At 37.5% G+C, this 17,427-nt stretch overlaps 1 protein-coding gene across 1 annotated transcript in view; it reads left to right on the top strand.

The window, feature by feature from the left end:
* Nucleotides 1-17,427, top strand: part of DIAPH3 (diaphanous related formin 3) — a 482,025-nt gene that overhangs the window by 166,183 nt on the left and 298,415 nt on the right. Inside the window, exons 14-16 of the mRNA XM_028105625.2 lie at nucleotides 3,806-3,910; nucleotides 7,336-7,644; nucleotides 8,373-8,487. Coding sequence (XP_027961426.1) covers nucleotides 3,806-3,910; nucleotides 7,336-7,644; nucleotides 8,373-8,487 — 529 coding nt within the window. The remainder of the gene's footprint in view (nucleotides 1-3,805; nucleotides 3,911-7,335; nucleotides 7,645-8,372; nucleotides 8,488-17,427) is intronic.

Here is a 17,427-nt window from a genome sequence, read left to right as displayed (position 1 = left end):
AGTTAATTTAATAAATTCTTTTAGAGTATACTCATTATGACTCTGGTAGTTTTGGTAGTTTTATCTTTGTTCCAATAAATAATCCTTTTTCCTTCCAAATCTTATTCTAAGCCATATGAGATAAGATAGTGTACATATTGATATTGTGAAAAAGACTTCATTTTTACTCTCATAAGAATTTAATTTTTTATTTCTTGCTAAGCAGCTGTAAACATTGAGCAGTCATAAAAGGGAGAATAGAGAACATGACCTCTCAAAGATTTTTCATGCTGGGAGATTGAGGAACTTTAATATATGATATTGACATATTTATTCACAACATATAAAAGGAGATTTGACAGGAATTGGCCCCATCTGTTCATTCAAGAAATATTATTTGAGTTTAGTTATAAATGTAAGGCTTTGGAAAGGTGATGAATAAAATATTCAGCTCACTATTAATAAGCTTTCAGATTGGTGAATGTTACTGAGGTGTGTGATAGTGCATTTTGATATTTTTATATGACAGTGTAATAACTGTTAATAACTGTTACGGTAGTTAATAACTGTTAACGGTAGTTAAACCCAATGCTGTGTGTAAGCCTATAGAAAGGATTTCTCATCTAGTCTTGGGTGGTCAAGGGAGGCTTACCGAAGGAAGTAATGGCTAATGTGAGGCAACAAGCTGAGATAGCCAAGAAGGAGGTATATGGAAATTTTTTGTGAAATTCTTATAGGCATTTCAAGGTTAATATTTCTGAAACCGAATTCATTTTTCTTTTCCCTAAAAATGCCCTTTCAAGAGTACCTGGGTGGCTTTGTTACTTAAGCCTCCGACTCCGTGATTTCCGCTCGGGTCATGATCTCGTGGGTTGGGAGAGCTAACCCTGCTTTCTTGAGCTTTACTCTCAGCGGGGAGTTTGCTTGAGATTCTCTCCCTCTGCCCCCTCCAACCCCGCTTTCTCGCTTTCTAAAATAATACTTGAAAAAAATGCCTTTCCCCCATGTATTTTATATCCCTATTCCCCCCTAAAATTCTAATATTTAGTTTCCAGCTTGCAAAGCAATAGAATACCATAGTCATCTTAGATATGCTTCCCTCATTCATTTCCTATGTTCAGTCATAAACTAATTTTTGGATTCTGTTTTAAAAAAAACAAAAACAAAAAAACCTCGTTTCTTCTCCCCCCCCCCCCCCCCCAATTCCTCTGTCTTCTCCCTTTGTTCAGGCAGGCCTTCAGTTCTTGCTTGGATAACTGCAGGAGCCTCTAAACTTGTTTTCATGCCTCTGGTGTTTCTCTTTCATTTGACCTTCCACCCTGCTGCAGGTTGGGTTTTCCAAAGTGCAGATTTGATCGTGTTAATTTCTTGTAAGTACTCTTAATAACTCTCCTTGGTTTTCAGGCAAAAGGGAAACCTTTTTGGCTTATTGTAAAATTCCTTTGAACAATTTCATTCCTGTCTACATCAGTGACTTCATCCCTGGGGCGCCTGGGTGGCTTAGTTGGTTAAGCGACTACCTTTGGCTCAGGTCATGATCCTGGAGTCCCAAGATTGAGTCCCGCATCGGGCTCCCTGCTCGGCCAGAAATCTGCTTCTCCCTCTCACCCTCCCTCCTCTCATGCTCTCTCTCTCATTCTCGCTCTCAAATAAATCAAAATCTTTATTAAAAAAATGACTTCATCCCTTGCAATTTCTTTTCCTCCCTCCTTTTATGTCCCTGATACGTGGTTGCTTGTCATTTACATGCTAGACCCTGTCTTTGAAGTGTCAGCTCCCCTTCCCAGCTAACTACTCAAGTTCTTTAAACCTGGGATCAAGCATCATTCCTCTAGGAATCACTCTCTGCAGTCTCTTTTTCTATTGTGGTAATTTTCATAGATTTTGGATTATTAGTCTTACTTTGGATTATTAGATTTTGGATTATTAGTTTTACTTTGCCACCAGACACTACACTTACTAAAAGCAATGACTGTATTCTATTCAACTTTATGTCTAGCACCTACCACTTTGAGGAACACATCAGACACATTCTTTTACTTTATAATGGGAATTAGGTAGTCTGGGGTGAGTCCTAGGAGGTTCCTAGATATTAGGTTAATGAGTGTAGCCTTTAAATGTAGCCACTGAAAGTTTAAGAGCAAAAGGAGTCCTGTTTTTTGAGCCAGTTCTTTAGAAAGAATAGCAGTATTCAAAAAAGTTTGTAGGGGGGAAGATAATACTGGTTTTAAAAAATATTCGGTTTTTTTTTTTTTTGCCTTGAGAAATGTTCATTAAGCATTTGAAATACATTTATGGACTCATTAGCTGTGTGGAATTTAGATGAGAAGCTGAGCTGGTAATAGGGATTTGGACGCCATCAGTGTATGAATGGGGATTGAAGCATGTGGGTGTGGAAGATACCATTCCACCAGACATGAGAAATGAGACCAACAGAGGGGTGAAGAAAGAGTCCTATAACATGGAAATGTTAGTAGGTGGGACTGAGGAATAGGAACTATAAAAGAATTGGTAGGAACAGTCAAGGAGTTAGTAGGAGAACCAAAACTGTGTGTTGTAATGGAACACACTGGTGCACAGAGATGAATATGGGGGCAAATTTGCTTACACTAAATCATGGGGGAGGCAAGACCTATGCGGGGGGTGGGTATATGAAAAATCTTCGGAAACTTTTGCCTAATTTTGCTGTAAACTTAAAACGGTTCTAAAAAATAAAACCTATCTTAAAAAACAAACTATAAAACATTACCTAAATGTAAGTTGTAGGAAGGTGGTGTGTTTTCATCTAAACTCAGGGTTGGAAGACAAAATCTGGCTTCTAATCTCACATCTTCACTTATTGGCTGTATGATAAGGAACTAGTTAACCACCTCTTTGAATTAGGGACAAAATAAGATTTGTAAATAAGTACCTTTTGTAAACAAGTTTTATATTACTGTTTTTTTCTTAATTGAGGTTTGACTGTATTTTAAAGTCTAAAGGCTACATTTGGGAAGTAGTTGTGTATTTTTTTTTGATTTTTTTTTTTTTTTCTTTTTGAAAGAGATTACTATTGAAATTCACCTCTGCTAGGAGAGGTTTTCAGTCACGATGATGGCAGGGTGAAGCTATTTGAGTGCAAGCTGGGAATTTGTGATGAGGGACTATATAAATTAGAAAACTCATTGGATTCACCAAATTTTACTGTTTGCCTTCCTCCCACAAGGTATTGCACCAGGGGCTTTGAAAGATTAATTATTTTCATGAATCTCCCAAAGAGTCATGATAAATAACACAGATTTTATTCTCTTAAATTATTGTTGAAGGTTAGAGCCTACGTCAGGGTCCTTAACTTGCATAATGATGTAAGAAAAAGTGATGCATTTACAAAATGGAGTCATTTAATAATAAAAAATACTAAAATGGAAGTCTTTTAATTCCTATTGATAAACTTCCCATAAATTTTAAGTAGAAGTTTTTGCAAGTGGGGGTCATGGAACTCAGTGCAATGCTTTGCTATTATTGTACACAGAGTTGCAGTGATATTTAAGGACTTTTAAGAAAAAAGTGTTGAAGATACCTCTGGGCCACTTTGCTCTGTCGAGAGGAGAAGGTCACACACTCCATCTCTGGCTTTGTCTGCTTCCTTGCAAACTGAATGATTTTTGGTGGGACCTGGAGGGACCTAGAAAAAGGCTTTGGGTGACTTAGCAAAATCTGCCTTTCCTTTCATAAAAGGTTTGTGTTCTACTGACAGATCATTAGAGTCCTATTTCTCTATGAAGAATAGTCCTTTTCAATGCCATCTTTCTGTCTCATGGTTGGTTGGTTTGTTTTTCCTTTGCAGTTTGAAAAAGAGTTTACCAACCACCAAGAAACTCAGGCCCAACTGCAGAAAAAGGAAGCAAAAATTAATGAACTTCAAGCAGAGTTACAAGCTTTTAAGTCACAGGTAAAATACCATCTTTCTGGATTGAATTTGGGTATTGAAAGCTTACCAGGGAAGCAAAGGTCATGTCATATCTTCAGAGCTCAAAATGTTTAAGCTTTAATTTCACTAGTATGTTTTAATAGTATTGTTTATATGTATTTCTATTCTGTAAATTTTTTTTAAAAAATGACTTTGCCACTTTTTTTTCTACTTGGCATTTTTAAGAATGTCTAAACTTTTACTAATTAATCTGCTTCCTTATGTTTCATTTGGGTTTTGTTTTTAATGTCATATGTTTTATGTGTAATCATAAAGGGTAAGAAAGTCTTTTACTCTTAGATTTGTCATTCATCACTGATCTTTATCCCACTACAGGAAATTATTGCTCGAGCTATTTATTTTTCAAAACCTTCAGCCTATGGGTACCTTGCAGTGAAAGATAACCTCTAGCTGAATGAGAACATTTTCTGATAATTTTTCAATTTCCAAAAGTAAACAGATTTAAAACATGACAAAAAAGAGAGCAAATCTGGATTATGAAGCAGATAGCTCACATACACCCTCTACATATAAAACATTTAGATAGCAAGAAATACATCATCTGCATATTGTAAACGGATGACAGTAAAGAGGTAGAATATTCATAGCTAAATTTCTTCATGCAGATTTACATATAGGATGATGAGCAATAAGTATAGTTTTTGCTCATTTTCTTTCATCCTAATTTATGGTTATGTCGAAATAGTCTCAGATGTACCATTTCCTATATTGGTGTACTATTTCCCATATTATTGGCTATTTTGTTTTCTCTTAAATACTTAGTGGATAGTTTTGTTACAGAGCCTGTAAGAAGATACCTGAAGAGAGAGCTGTTAAGTGTTCAATTATAGGGGAAAAAAAAAGGCTCTTTTCTGTAAGAAAATGACTCTCACTGATCTATCTTTAGTGTGCAAGAAGGAAGTACAATTTATTGAAACTTTTCATCTTTCCCGTGTGGCTCCTTGTCTCACTAAAAGAAATATTTGATTGTGTTTTATTATTTCAGATTGAGTTATAGACAGTGGCTGAGATATTTATGTCCAGTTTCTCTTGGTCTGGGCTAATATAAATTTTAAAAACTTTATTTTTAATTTCTTATAGTTGAAGGATTACTTGTAAATCCAATCTAAAGAATTCCTGTTGATTAAAAAAAGAAAATAATCACTAGCTTTGGATATATTATCACTGCATGTGTTTTATATAAATATGGGAATGAATTTGTTTTAAAACTGAGATTAAATCCAGGAATCTCCTATGTTATTTAAGAATGTGGAAAAGGATGACTAGTTTTGTATATCAGAAGCAAGCCTGGAATTAGAGACTAGTAAAGTTCACCCTGTTAATTTTTGAAGAACAACAGGAAAAATTTTTTTTAATGGATTGGTGTGTTTCTCATGAAATCTATTCATTTGTCTTTTCTCTTTGATCAAAGCCATAATGATCATGAAGGGTATGAATAAAATATATTCTGTTATCTGTGATTTTATTCCTTTATTCACTTAACAACTAAGTGTTGTCAGGTGCTGGGGCTATAATGGTGAGCAAGTTAATCACAGGATAATCTGGCCTCATGAATGATATATTTAAGTCAGCCATCCTCTATCAAATGAGCTAGTATAGAGCAGAAATCTAACTATATCTTTAAGACATTGAGTGTGAATATAACATACATCTTTAACATTCAGAGGGCAGTACTATCCATTCTAACAGCAATGCAGCATAATGCTGAATTGATTCTACTTTATAGTTAATTTTTTGTTAAGATATGTTCTTTGATTTGTGGTGTCAATTTCTTTTATAACACTTTTTCTTTGTGCTGATCTCAGATGTCAATTTCAGGCTTTTATACATGATCTGTTTTCCATAATTGTGCCATGGAAGTTTTAAAATGATTTATTAACATTTATTAAATGCCACCATTTGCAAGGTGTCGTGTGTGTGTGTGTCTCTGAATTGAAGTAATTACAGGAAAATAATCATACTACAAAAAATTATCAACTCTCCTCTTCTTTATGATAATTAAAATGCATTTGTTCTTACCATGCCATAGAAACAAAAGGACAGAAGTGACCAGTGGACATACTTGGCTCTTTTTCACTCCTGATTTTGCATTGCTTCTCTGTTACTTTGGACACTGTTGAGTATCAGCATCCCCCTCCTTCACTTGTGATTCATGAACCTGTACCTGTCTGCTTTTTCTCTCCTCTTTCATCCATTCATCCTACACGTATTTCTTCAGTGGCTGTCATTTGCCAGTCGCAACTTCGGGTTTTGGAAAAGAATAGTAAATTCTACAGTCTTAGTCACTTCCCTCATGAGCTTGTAACTCTCAAAGAGATAAATGCTAACGATTCCTTAAGCATTTAACACTTTGATAAGTACAATCAAAGAGAAGCGGTGCTATCAGTGTAGAAGCAGTGGTCACAATGAGGCTTTCCTGAGGAAAGGAGGTGCTAAGACTGAAAGGACCAGCAAGAAGTGGTCCGTGTACCGAGACTCGAGTTCCAGGCAGAAGGAATAGCATGTGCCAAGGCCCTGAAATCACTGTGAGGTTGGCATCTACATGGAATTATATATGAAAGCCACTTGAAAGGCCATTTAGTTCACAAGGATCATGATGTGCCCCTGCAGGTCCTACTTACGAATTTCAGGTTTGTTTTTTTTTTTTTCTCTCAAGGTCATTGGCACATGTCACATGATGTGACAGTACTATTTAACTTTGTCTTGATCTTCTTATTGTTTAACTTCTCATTTAAATGCTAGTATTCCATAGAATTCTGTACATAGACTTTTCTTTATGCTAGATGCTCTGTCCATACTGAGTGAACTTAGCTACTCTCATGACTTGAACTATCACCTAGAAACTGCTGATTTTCAAATCTTCTAAACCCATATACTCATATCCTTCCTGGATATCTCCACCTGGATGGCCATAACTACCAAAATAGTAAATAATATTTCTGGCTATTACACTTTTATGAAAACAAAAACGAAATTCTTTAATTGGGAAAAAACCCAACTTGGTTGGAATTTTGTTTTTTTATGGTTAACCCATGTGAAATTACTGATAGTGAATTATCTTTGATTTAAAATAATAAACTTTTGGGGCGCCTGGGTGGCTCAGATTGTTAAGCGTCTGCCTTCGGCTCAGGTCATGATCCCAGGGTGCTGGGATCAAGCCCCACATCAGGCTCCTGGCTCAGCAAGGAGCCTGCTTCTCCCTCTCCCTCTGCCTCTCTCCCTGCTCATGCTTTCTCTCTCTCTCTCTCTCTCTCTCTCTCTCTGTATCTCTGTGTCTCAAATGAATAAATAAAATCTTTAAAAAAAATAATAAACTTTTGAAGAAAGTGTACTTTTACATGTGTCGTAGATGTTTTTAGTCATATTTCTTTTTTCCTCTTCTCTAGTTTGGTGGCTTGCCCGCTGGTACGAATAACGCTTTGCCGCTGTCCAAAGAAAATGGAACTGGCCCCCCAGCACTGGCTCCTCCTCCGCCACTGCCCTCCTGTGGAGGCGGGCCGCCTCCACCCCCTCCCCCACCCCCTCCTCCACTTCCAGGAATGCCAATGCCCTTTGGTGGTCCTGTGCCCCCACCACCTCCCCTGGGATTTCTCAACGGGCGAAACTCTCTTCCTCCACCAACCCTACCATTTGGGTTAAAACCAAAGAAAGAATTTAAACCTGAAACCAGCATGAGGAGATTGAATTGGTTAAAGGTAAAACAGAACTAAATGGAAGAAAACATACTACCACCTAGATTAAAATTTAATTTTATATTTACACAGTGACATTAAATAGGCATTATTTGAATTAAATAAAAGTGTTGAGACAAAGCCCTTTTCTCTCAACTAAGGCTTTCTGGTTTAGAAATTTGGTGAGAGGTAATAATTGTTAAATGGGATTTGATTCATCATCAGATTGATAATTCAACATTATCATCATTGAACCCTTTATGAAATGTTTCTCAGAAGGACAATGTTAGTGATCTTTGGAACTTTTCTATGTTGGTAGCCATTGGAAAAACCAGTACTAGTTGTCGGAAGTTGATATCTAGTCAGGACATAGAAATTCTGAATCCTGTAGAAAGATGGTTTCATGGTCACACAACTTTGGGAGGGGCTGTGTAATGTATCCTGCACTTGAATTGTTGCAGTGCACGTGAGCGTTATTAAAGACTCTGAGAGGTATAATTAAGCAACAAATTTTATTTCACTCTGCTTCAAACCCTCAACTATGTGATAGTGGAACTCCCCCCCCCCCCCCAAATAAAATCTTAGTTTCCTGGGGAACTTGGATTCTATTGAACACACTTTGGGGAAAAATATTACAGGGATTGCTTCATAAACATCTGCTGGCAGTGATGGGACCCTGGGTCTGAGCATAGTGATCGCACTGGGACAGGTGAAACACCCAACTGTTTATGAATCCATCTCTCTGATTGCAGATCAGACCTCATGAAATGACTGAAAACTGTTTCTGGATAAAAGCAAATGAAAATAAGTATGAAAATGTGGATTTGCTTTGTAAACTTGAGAATACATTTTGTTGCCAACAAAAAGGTATGTTGAACATCGTGCTTATTTGTTAATTTTAGTACGTTAACACTGCCGATTCTTATACATTAACTTCTAGAGAGCATTATTTTAAGAGTCCTAGACATGATATTTTTATTTCACTAATGGTTAAATTATCTAATGAAAGGAAATGTTTAAAATACAAATTTTGTTATTTGGATTATCACATGAACAATCTTTAAAATGCAAATGTTTAATATAGAACTTTGTCAAATTTTCAGTATAATATCTTTTGAAGGTGTTCTAAATTAGACTTTTGAAAAGGAGGATGTTTTCACAGAGGATTTTGGCATGAGAATTCATTTTAGTCAATGGGACATAGAAAAACAAAATGTGAGCCTTTTTTCTAGTCATAATTTTACCACCCTTTAATATTAGAGTGACTGTAGCAATAATTAGCCTGAGTCACATGAGATAGAAATACCAAAATTATAGAATACCTTGAAAGCTAGCTTAAAATAGAAATATATGAATAGATTATATGATCTTTTCATTAAAAGTAATAGCATTCATTTCCAAAATTTTTTGTGATAGCTTTTACTTGTTTGGTGTGATATTTTCCGTTTTTAAATAACTCAAACATTATTCTGGTCTGAAAATTGGGTTTCCACCACATATGTTTCAGAGTTGATATCCACTTAAACTATTAAGTTAATTTTTAAGTTATGTAATGCTTACATTTTAGGCCTATATTACAAGGTACTTATATCAGTGATTACCTTTTAATTTTCAAAAAGGAAACTTTTTCACCACAAATTATGCCACTTATGACCCTGGGCTCATTGAGCACAGATTGCTGGAGAAGCGAGATTGTACTCCAGCTGGAGATGGGAAGGCTTGCTATAGAGAGGGAAGAATTAACTTCTTAAAATAACCTATTATGGGGGCACCTGGGTGGCTCAGTTGGTTAAGCGTCTGCTTTTGGCACAGGTCATAATCTTGGGGTCCTGAGATCGAGCCCCATGTCGTCGAGCTCCCTGCTCAGTGGGAAGCTTACTTCTCCCTCTCTCTGCCACTCTCCCACCCCATTTGTGCGTGCTCTCTCTCTCTCAAATCTTAAAAGATACTATGTGTTAGGCCCTGTGCTGTGTATCTGATTTAACTTGACAATCACGGCAATGAAAGGATATTGGCAGATACTAAAAAATATCATTTGCATTCCTTTGAAATGCTTATAAAATATAATTGTAAATTAGAATCTCTTTCTAAAAAATAATGTAAGTTAGAAACTCTAAAAGGTATTTGTAAATTAAGGTGGTTTTCCAGAATTTGGGATAAACCCAGAGCCTTCAGGAGATATTTTTGGGCACTGTTCTTGACCAGAATAGTAAAACTGATGTAGTTTGATCTTTGAAAACAGTGGGAATTTTCTCAGCAAGCTTATCCTAGGAAAACTTGTGAAGTAAGCAGATCTTAATTTTACCTTTTGATTATGGAGAATGAACATTTTCTTTGAATAAGATTAGTGCGCTCTTCAGGCAATCAAGGAAAATATATGGCAGTTAAAATGTGTATTTACATGTAAAACACTTCAGAATTTCAGATTTCATAATCTGGAATTGATTAGTTTTCCCTTTGCTTTCCTAGTAGGTACAAATGGTGGTACCTTAAAGCTATTTAAGTAATACTGCCATCCAGCTACTGTCTTTTTTTTTTCTTTACTCTGATTACTTTCTTAATTAATGAGGCTCAAAAGGGAAACTTGTTAGCATGTCTTTAATTTAGCTTTAGTGCTAGCCCTAAATGAAATAATTGGACCTTTAAAAAATTCTTAAGTCATCTAACTTTAGCCTTGAGATTCAAGGTTGAAAAAAAAATGCATTTGCTGAATCTAATATTAGTTATAAAGGGTAAGGTGAGGGAAGGATGATCTTTTTGTGAGTGTTCTGTACTTCCATCCCTTTCTGCCTTTGGACATGCTGTCCCCTCGGCCCAGAGTCTCTCATTTGACTTAGAGGCTGGCAGAGACCCATGACTTCTATTGTCTCAGCTCAGATGCTACCTTCTTTCTTCAGTGAAGTGGAGGATACTTTCATGGTGACCAGGAAAGTTGGGGAAGCCCAGGGTTGTTACCCTGGGTGATGCCAACGTTTCATAGTGGCAACAAGAAACAAGCTGAGAAGGTGACAACTTTTTGGTCTGGATTTTAAAGAATAATTCCTAGAGAACATTATTCAAGGGGAATTAAGAGTGCTTTTTAGCATTACTAGTGCTTAAGTATTTTATTGGAAAACAGAATTGCTGCTTTCAGAAAAGTAGGACTTCCTATACCTATTATGTAGTAAAGACCAGAAAGGAAGGCCAGAGGCGAGTACCTGGAAAGCTTAGAGAAGACTGTGGGCTGGTGGAGTGGACATGTTTCTCCTTGTCTCTTTATTCACGGCCTGGCCTCTGAGGCTTTAGGTCCAAATCCTAACTTTTTGCCCATCTCCCGTGACTCCGGAGGTTACTTTGAAGCAATTTTGTGATTTCCGCAGAAATCAGAATTAAACCCAGTCGCTTATTATTCAGTCCAAGGTGGCCCTACAGTTGCTGTCTGCTCCCTAGCTGGCAGGGGGAAGGGAGAGGCATTGCCTCCTGGTTGATTTTCATCATTGGTTTGCGTCACAGTTGAACAGGGAAGGACCCGGGATTCCCATCATTGGAGACTCTACGGGGTTTTTAGAGAACTAGTGTATCTGTTTCTCATTGCGGTAATTCTTTTGTCGAAGAACCAGAGCATTTTGTGACAACATGGATGGACCTGGAGGGCATTATGCTAACTGAAAATAAGTCAGCCAGAGAAAGACAAATACTGTATGATTTCTTTTATATGTAGAACCTCAAAGCAACAAACAGTAAAAGCAAACTAAGCTTGTAGATCAGATTGGTGGTTGCCAGAGGTGTGGGTCCAGGAAATGGGCGAAGGGGGCTATAAATTTGTGAAACAAAAAACCCAAAGCTATTTCTCGGATTACAAAGGTGGAAGTTCCATCCCAGGACTTTAAAATGGTAAATGCCAATCAGTTGTGCTCCCTAAACATTTGAAACTGGTAGAAAGATAAAAGGAAACTGAATTCAACCATTTACTCTCTGTTCTAATCACATGCGCTCTATTTTTTTGTTTGTTTGTTACTCCTTTTTATTATTTTATTCTTATGGAGGACACTGCTTTGGGTTTTACAGACTTTCAGGTTAAGATGACTGGGTTTTAGTGGTCTTATACCCTGAAAGTTGGAAAAGGAAGAGGGCCTAATTGTGGCCTAAGAGTACCTGTAGAGCACCTGTGGGATACCACTCCCTGAGCTGGGCCATCTTCACGTTACCTTGTCTAATCAGGACCACATCTCTACTGAGATTTTTCTTCTGCACAACAATGCTATCTCCTTAGAATACCACCTTGGCCCATCCTCTGGTAGACATACCCCTCGTTAGATTTTAATAATGTTGTCTTTTAAACTAAGCTCCCTGTGATGTTTTTAACATTGCTTTAATAGGGAAGTGCCTGAGCCCTATCTTGAGGAATATAAGGAAACTGTCTCAGCCTTTTCTTGTGAAATCAACATGTTTCCCTGATTCAGTTGTATCACTTTCTCTTTTATAGCTTATTTTGCAATCAGGTATCACTTTGGTTTCCTTGTCTTAATCCTAAATTTTCGAGTTCTATCTTAGCTTTCCATATTTTAAATTCTTCTGAAAATAACACGTAGGCATTTTTCTGGTCATATTTTTCTTTCTCGCTTTCTTCCTCATTCATTGCTCCCACCTTTTCTCTTTCCTATATTTGGCTACTGTTGTTCAAGTCAGCAAATATTTATTTGGTATATGTTGTATGCTAGGCCTTGTGATTAGCACCTGGGACACTGTTAGAAAGGCAGACAGACATGTGCCCATTCCCGTGTTGCTTTCACAGTCTCCGTGAAACTCCACGGAGTTTCAAGTTCTCCATCACGTTGAAGCATAAGAATGAGGAATGGAACGACAAATGTTGATTTTGATATAGAAAGGGCTGTCATGTTTTACCCTCTTGGGGTCCTGTTAAAATTTAACAAGATTATAAAAGAAAATTATGTATATATCTCTTTGAAATCTAATTACAATATTCATGTATTGAACATTCGGTATCATCAAAATAATGCTAATGACCTGCATATTTTTTTTTACCAGATTGGAAGCATCTGTTGGCTAATTTTTACAGGCTGTTGGAAAATGGATTAGTATACTAACAGGTTATTGGTGTTGGATTTATCAACTAAAATTAATATTAATTACTTTCATTATTCACAAACTATTAATAGGGATTAAAGGGCTTTCTGAAAGTACGTGAATAGTCTAATTCACTTAGACTGATTTATTATAAAAATGTGATTCCACAATTGTTAGCTTTCTGAAGTAATCACATTTTATTACAGGTGCATCCTATTTGCCAGATAGGGCCAATAAACTGGTTTATAAATAATTTCTCAACTGAACAGTTATGGCATATGGAAACAGTTAATGGATTATGCACTTAAAAACAAATCAAGCTTAGATTTCTGACATCATAGTTCAGTGGACAAAGTATTGGAGTAGGGAATGATAAATCATGGGTTATCCCAGGGACTTGGCTGTGTTCAGGATGTCGCTTTGTATTTGAAACACGATTTATTCCTCTGTATGAACAAAAGTGTATATATAAAAACAAAAAGAATCCTAAACTACCTCACAGGACTACATTAAGATGAATGATATAATTTATAACACAGTGTTTTTGGGAATGCATGTTAATAGAGAGGTGATGCCAAGATGAATGCAACATATCTTGAAGTTTTTTGACAAAAAGTGTTTTGACAAACACTAATTTGGAAAGATTGAGGAGGAAGTCCCATGAAGAATTAAATATTTCCCTAGGGAAATACCTTCCCTTTGGTTCTTGTCTGTGTCTGTGAAAAGAACTAAAGACTTAAGGAAATGATAGGATAGGTCAGGAATGTCTTGCTTCACCATTAGAAAGTATCTTGTTGTTACCAATTATTTGTTTTTTGTGCTGGGTTGCTAAAGAAACAGAAATGTATTCCGAAAGCTTTAAAGAAATAGAGAAAAAGGCTAAAGAGCCTGGGTTTGTTTAGCCCGGAGCCACAGGCGACTTTAAAGTCCCAGAATGCTTCAGTTACATGTTTAGTTATACAGCATATTTTTGACATGGTGTAACGGGAATTTTAAGGGCCCCTGTAACTGGGCATATTACTTGTATATTGTACAAATGCTACAAACAGAAAGGGGAGGAGGCTTAGACCTGCGTGCATGGGGGGGTGCTCATAAACATAGCTCCCCCCACCCCACCCCCTGCTTTTTTCCTATTCTCTTTTCCTTTTAACATTGGAGAGAGGAATGGTACTGGGGAGCGCTGGATTCACGGGAGTCACTTGACTAGTAGTAGATCGGGGTAAGCTGTGTTCCTTCTAGATTACAAAGTCACCTTGGTGTTTTCATTCTTGTAGTTTGAACGTGTAGCTGTCCTCCCTTGACAACATTGTAAGGTTGTTACATTTTACTGTCCTCACATATTTTTTTCCCCTCAGGATTTCGCTTCCATTTCCCATATCTTCTGTCTTCTCCCCATTGACCCAGGGCATTTCCTGTTGCCCTCTGGTTGCTCAAAGTATACTTCCCTATTTCCGGCGGTTCTTCTTTGCCTTGTCTACATTATGTTCTAGCACTCAAGACTCCTACTCATAATTAGTGTACAGTATTATTCACCTGAAAATATAAAGGAGAGTCATCCTTCTGAATGCAGGATTTTAATCCTAAAATAATATTTGTAAATGTGACTGTTCACTGCCCCCTTCCTCTCCCGTTCTGCATTCTTCCCTGTCCCCTGTGCCTACCTCCACACACACTTGCCAGGCTTGGAAGAAACAGGATCGCATGGTCTTAGTATTGCAACTGGATGCCACCACTGGAGCACAAGAAGAGAGTGGGGGTAGGAGAGTCCTGAGGAGATGTAAGAGACTTCCTGCTGGGTTGTATGCTGTTGGAATTGGATACTAAATCAACAATGTAGTAAATTCTTTTGTAACAGGAAAAAAAAAAAAAAACCCTTTATGAAAATAACTTTTTTAACCTTAAATTTCCTAAGTTAGATTTTGAGGTAATTATATATTTGTGTTTAGGTGAGCTGGGTGTGTTTTGTCCCTCAAAGTTAAATCATTTAGTCACAGTTTGTAGTTTGTAACACATTCTGTGCATTTAACATAAGCATTCATGGATTTCCTGGCATCAGAGGAGAAACACCAGGTTAGAAATCTTTGGTTATCACAGCTCTCACTTGTCTAGGTGTTTGTGTCTTAAAAAAGTGGTTATTTCCAAGTCAGACATACTCTAATTCAGGCATTGTTAACTTGGGGTCTTTGAACTTGGATAAAGAAAAAAAAAATCATTACTTTCACTAACCTCTAATTGAAATTTAGCTTTTCCTTCAGTTGTAAATATAGGCAACAAACGCACTGGCACCTATGCCATTTCTACCTGTAAAGTTTATATATACTTTTATTTATATTCCGTTAGAATTATTTCTGATATATTAAAATATTATTGAAACTCCTCACTACTTCAAAATTAGGGTAGTTGTGAGACCTGCAGCTAGATCTTGTTCAGTACATTAATACAGAAGCCTATTTTGTCAGTTGGGTCCCTCCAAGAGCAGATGCCAAGAGGTTGGAGTACAGGCGTTTTTTTTTAGGGGGTATGCCGTGGGTAATGCATCTGAAGGGTAGAAGGTGGGGAAAGCAGGACTTCGTAGGAAGAACCTTAAGCTGTGGTGTAATAGAACAAATTCTCAGCCACCGTAGTTGGGAGGGAGCTCTAGCTCAGAATGCCTGTTAGGGGAGTCCCGGAATGGGCCCTGGTAGCCCGGGCTGGTGCTCCTGCCATGCTCAGCCATTGGCCCAGGCTGCTCAGGAATCGCCAGGACTCAGAAGCTAAGGAGCATCCTGAAGGTGGCAACAGCTTGGACCTTGCCAGCTAAGTGTGCTCCTTCCTAAAGGGAGATCTGTGTATTTTATTTCTGCATTTAAGAATTATTCTGAGAAGCAGTCCACTGCTCTGACTGCCAATGGGGGCCCATGCCAACAAGGTTAGGGAGCCTTCTGTAGCCTTTCTGCCTTGTACAGTGCTGGCCGTGAGGCGGACGTCAGGGGCCTTGGCCTGGACTTGACTGCTGCCTATTCACATATATGCAGTCGTTCTGTTTTGTTTTGAGATTTTATTTATTTGAGAGAGAGAAAGAGAGAGTGTGTGAGCACAGGCAGGCGGAGGGAGAAAGTATCTTAAGCCAACTCTGTGCTCAGTCTCAGGACCCTGAGATCACTACTGAGCCAAAACCAAGAGTCGGAAGCTTAAAGCTTAACCAACTGAGGCACTCAGGCACCACCCCCCCTTTTTTTTTTAATTCAAGGGACCAGTACCTTATTTGTAACGCGAATAAGATACTTCACCCAACTAGGAATACCTTTTTATGGTGACTTTAACATCAGGTGGTCCATTTTTGGGTCTACTTTAACAGACTACTGTAATGCATTTGTTAATAAAAGCATATGTCAAATCTGGCACAAATACAAAACTCCTTAATTAGACAATAATACAACAGTATTAACTTTTTTTTTTTTTAGCAGTTGTGTTTACCTTCTATCATTTTACTGGTTCCGCAAAAACAATCCTGCGGAAGAATCAAGGCAAATATTGCCTAGATCTTGTATGTAAGAAAAAGTTACTCTCTTCAAGCGAAGTTGAGCTAAAAGGGGCTGCCACTCTGAATGGAATACAGATCTGAGTCTAAAGCCATTGCCTCTCTGCTGTGCCATGCTGCTTCTCTGATTAAAAGAAATCCTATTATGTTTTATTTAAAGTGCTCTTCTTTGATTTAAAATAATTTCCCTCTCATCTCCCGCCACCTTACCGCTGCCTCACAGCAGTTCACCCTCATCCCACAATTTATATTAAAGGTTTTAAAAATTTGCCATTTTTTATTAAGACCATCTTTCATCATTTGGTCCCTCTATTCACCTCTGTAAGTATTTGAGCTGTAAATACTAACACCATGCTCTGGAGTGTACAGGAGGAGAGAGGGGCAGTAGGGTCACCCCCACACCCGCGTGTGACCCCGGCTTTGGCAGCTGTTAGTTCTTTATAAAATGGGGGAGATGATACCCATCTCACAAGGCGATATGAGGATTATATCATGAAGATTTTAAAGCATCTTTTGCAATGCCCAGCTCATTGTCAGTTGCTCAGGAATTATTAGCCGAACTTAAATTTTGGGAATGCAGGTTCATTTCCACTTGTAAAATTTTGTGTGCCGCCTCTGACTCTTCTATGGAACCTGGCCAGCTCTAGCCCCACTTCCAAATGAAGCCTCAGAACCGTAGGACTGCTGAGGCAACTGACCTGTATTAGTGGCCACTTCTGAAGATTCCTCTAACACGGATCTGTACCATCAGTTTTAGAAAATTATTATAATAGATTCTGTACATCCTGTTTCTTTCATTTTTGTGTATGTCTTCACTGTCAAATGCTTTATTAAGTTCCGGGAGAAGGAGGGATCTGTTGAATCAGTAATAAAGACCATTTTTTTTCTTAATTTTTTTTCTGAGTTTTTCCATGATTTTTTTTTCATTCGGTTTACAAGTCATTAATGGAGCTGAGCCAATAGTTTTTGTGATTTTATGAAATTTAAAAGCAGAATTTTAACTTTTAACTTGGCGTGATTCACATTTCGAGTGTTGAGCTAATGGTTTCAGTGTGAACTTGAAAAACTCAGCCTGTACTTTATAAAATCTGACTGGTTCTTGTTAATTATTCGTGATTATTTTTGACAGTTATTTACGGTTTCAAAGATTAGTGAGGATGCTATATATGGCTTAATGTAATTACAGAACTGGGATGCATTAAGGCGTAGGGAACCTGTAG

The sequence above is a fragment of the Eumetopias jubatus genome, unplaced genomic scaffold (assembly GCF_037043125.1).
Source record: "Eumetopias jubatus isolate StellerSeaLion01/CBP00866 unplaced genomic scaffold, mEumJub1_p1.0 scaffold_3, whole genome shotgun sequence".
Classification (NCBI taxonomy): Eukaryota; Metazoa; Chordata; class Mammalia; order Carnivora; family Otariidae; genus Eumetopias; species Eumetopias jubatus.
Note: the sequence above shows the minus strand (reverse complement) of the source record. Positions and strands in the feature narration are given on the sequence as shown.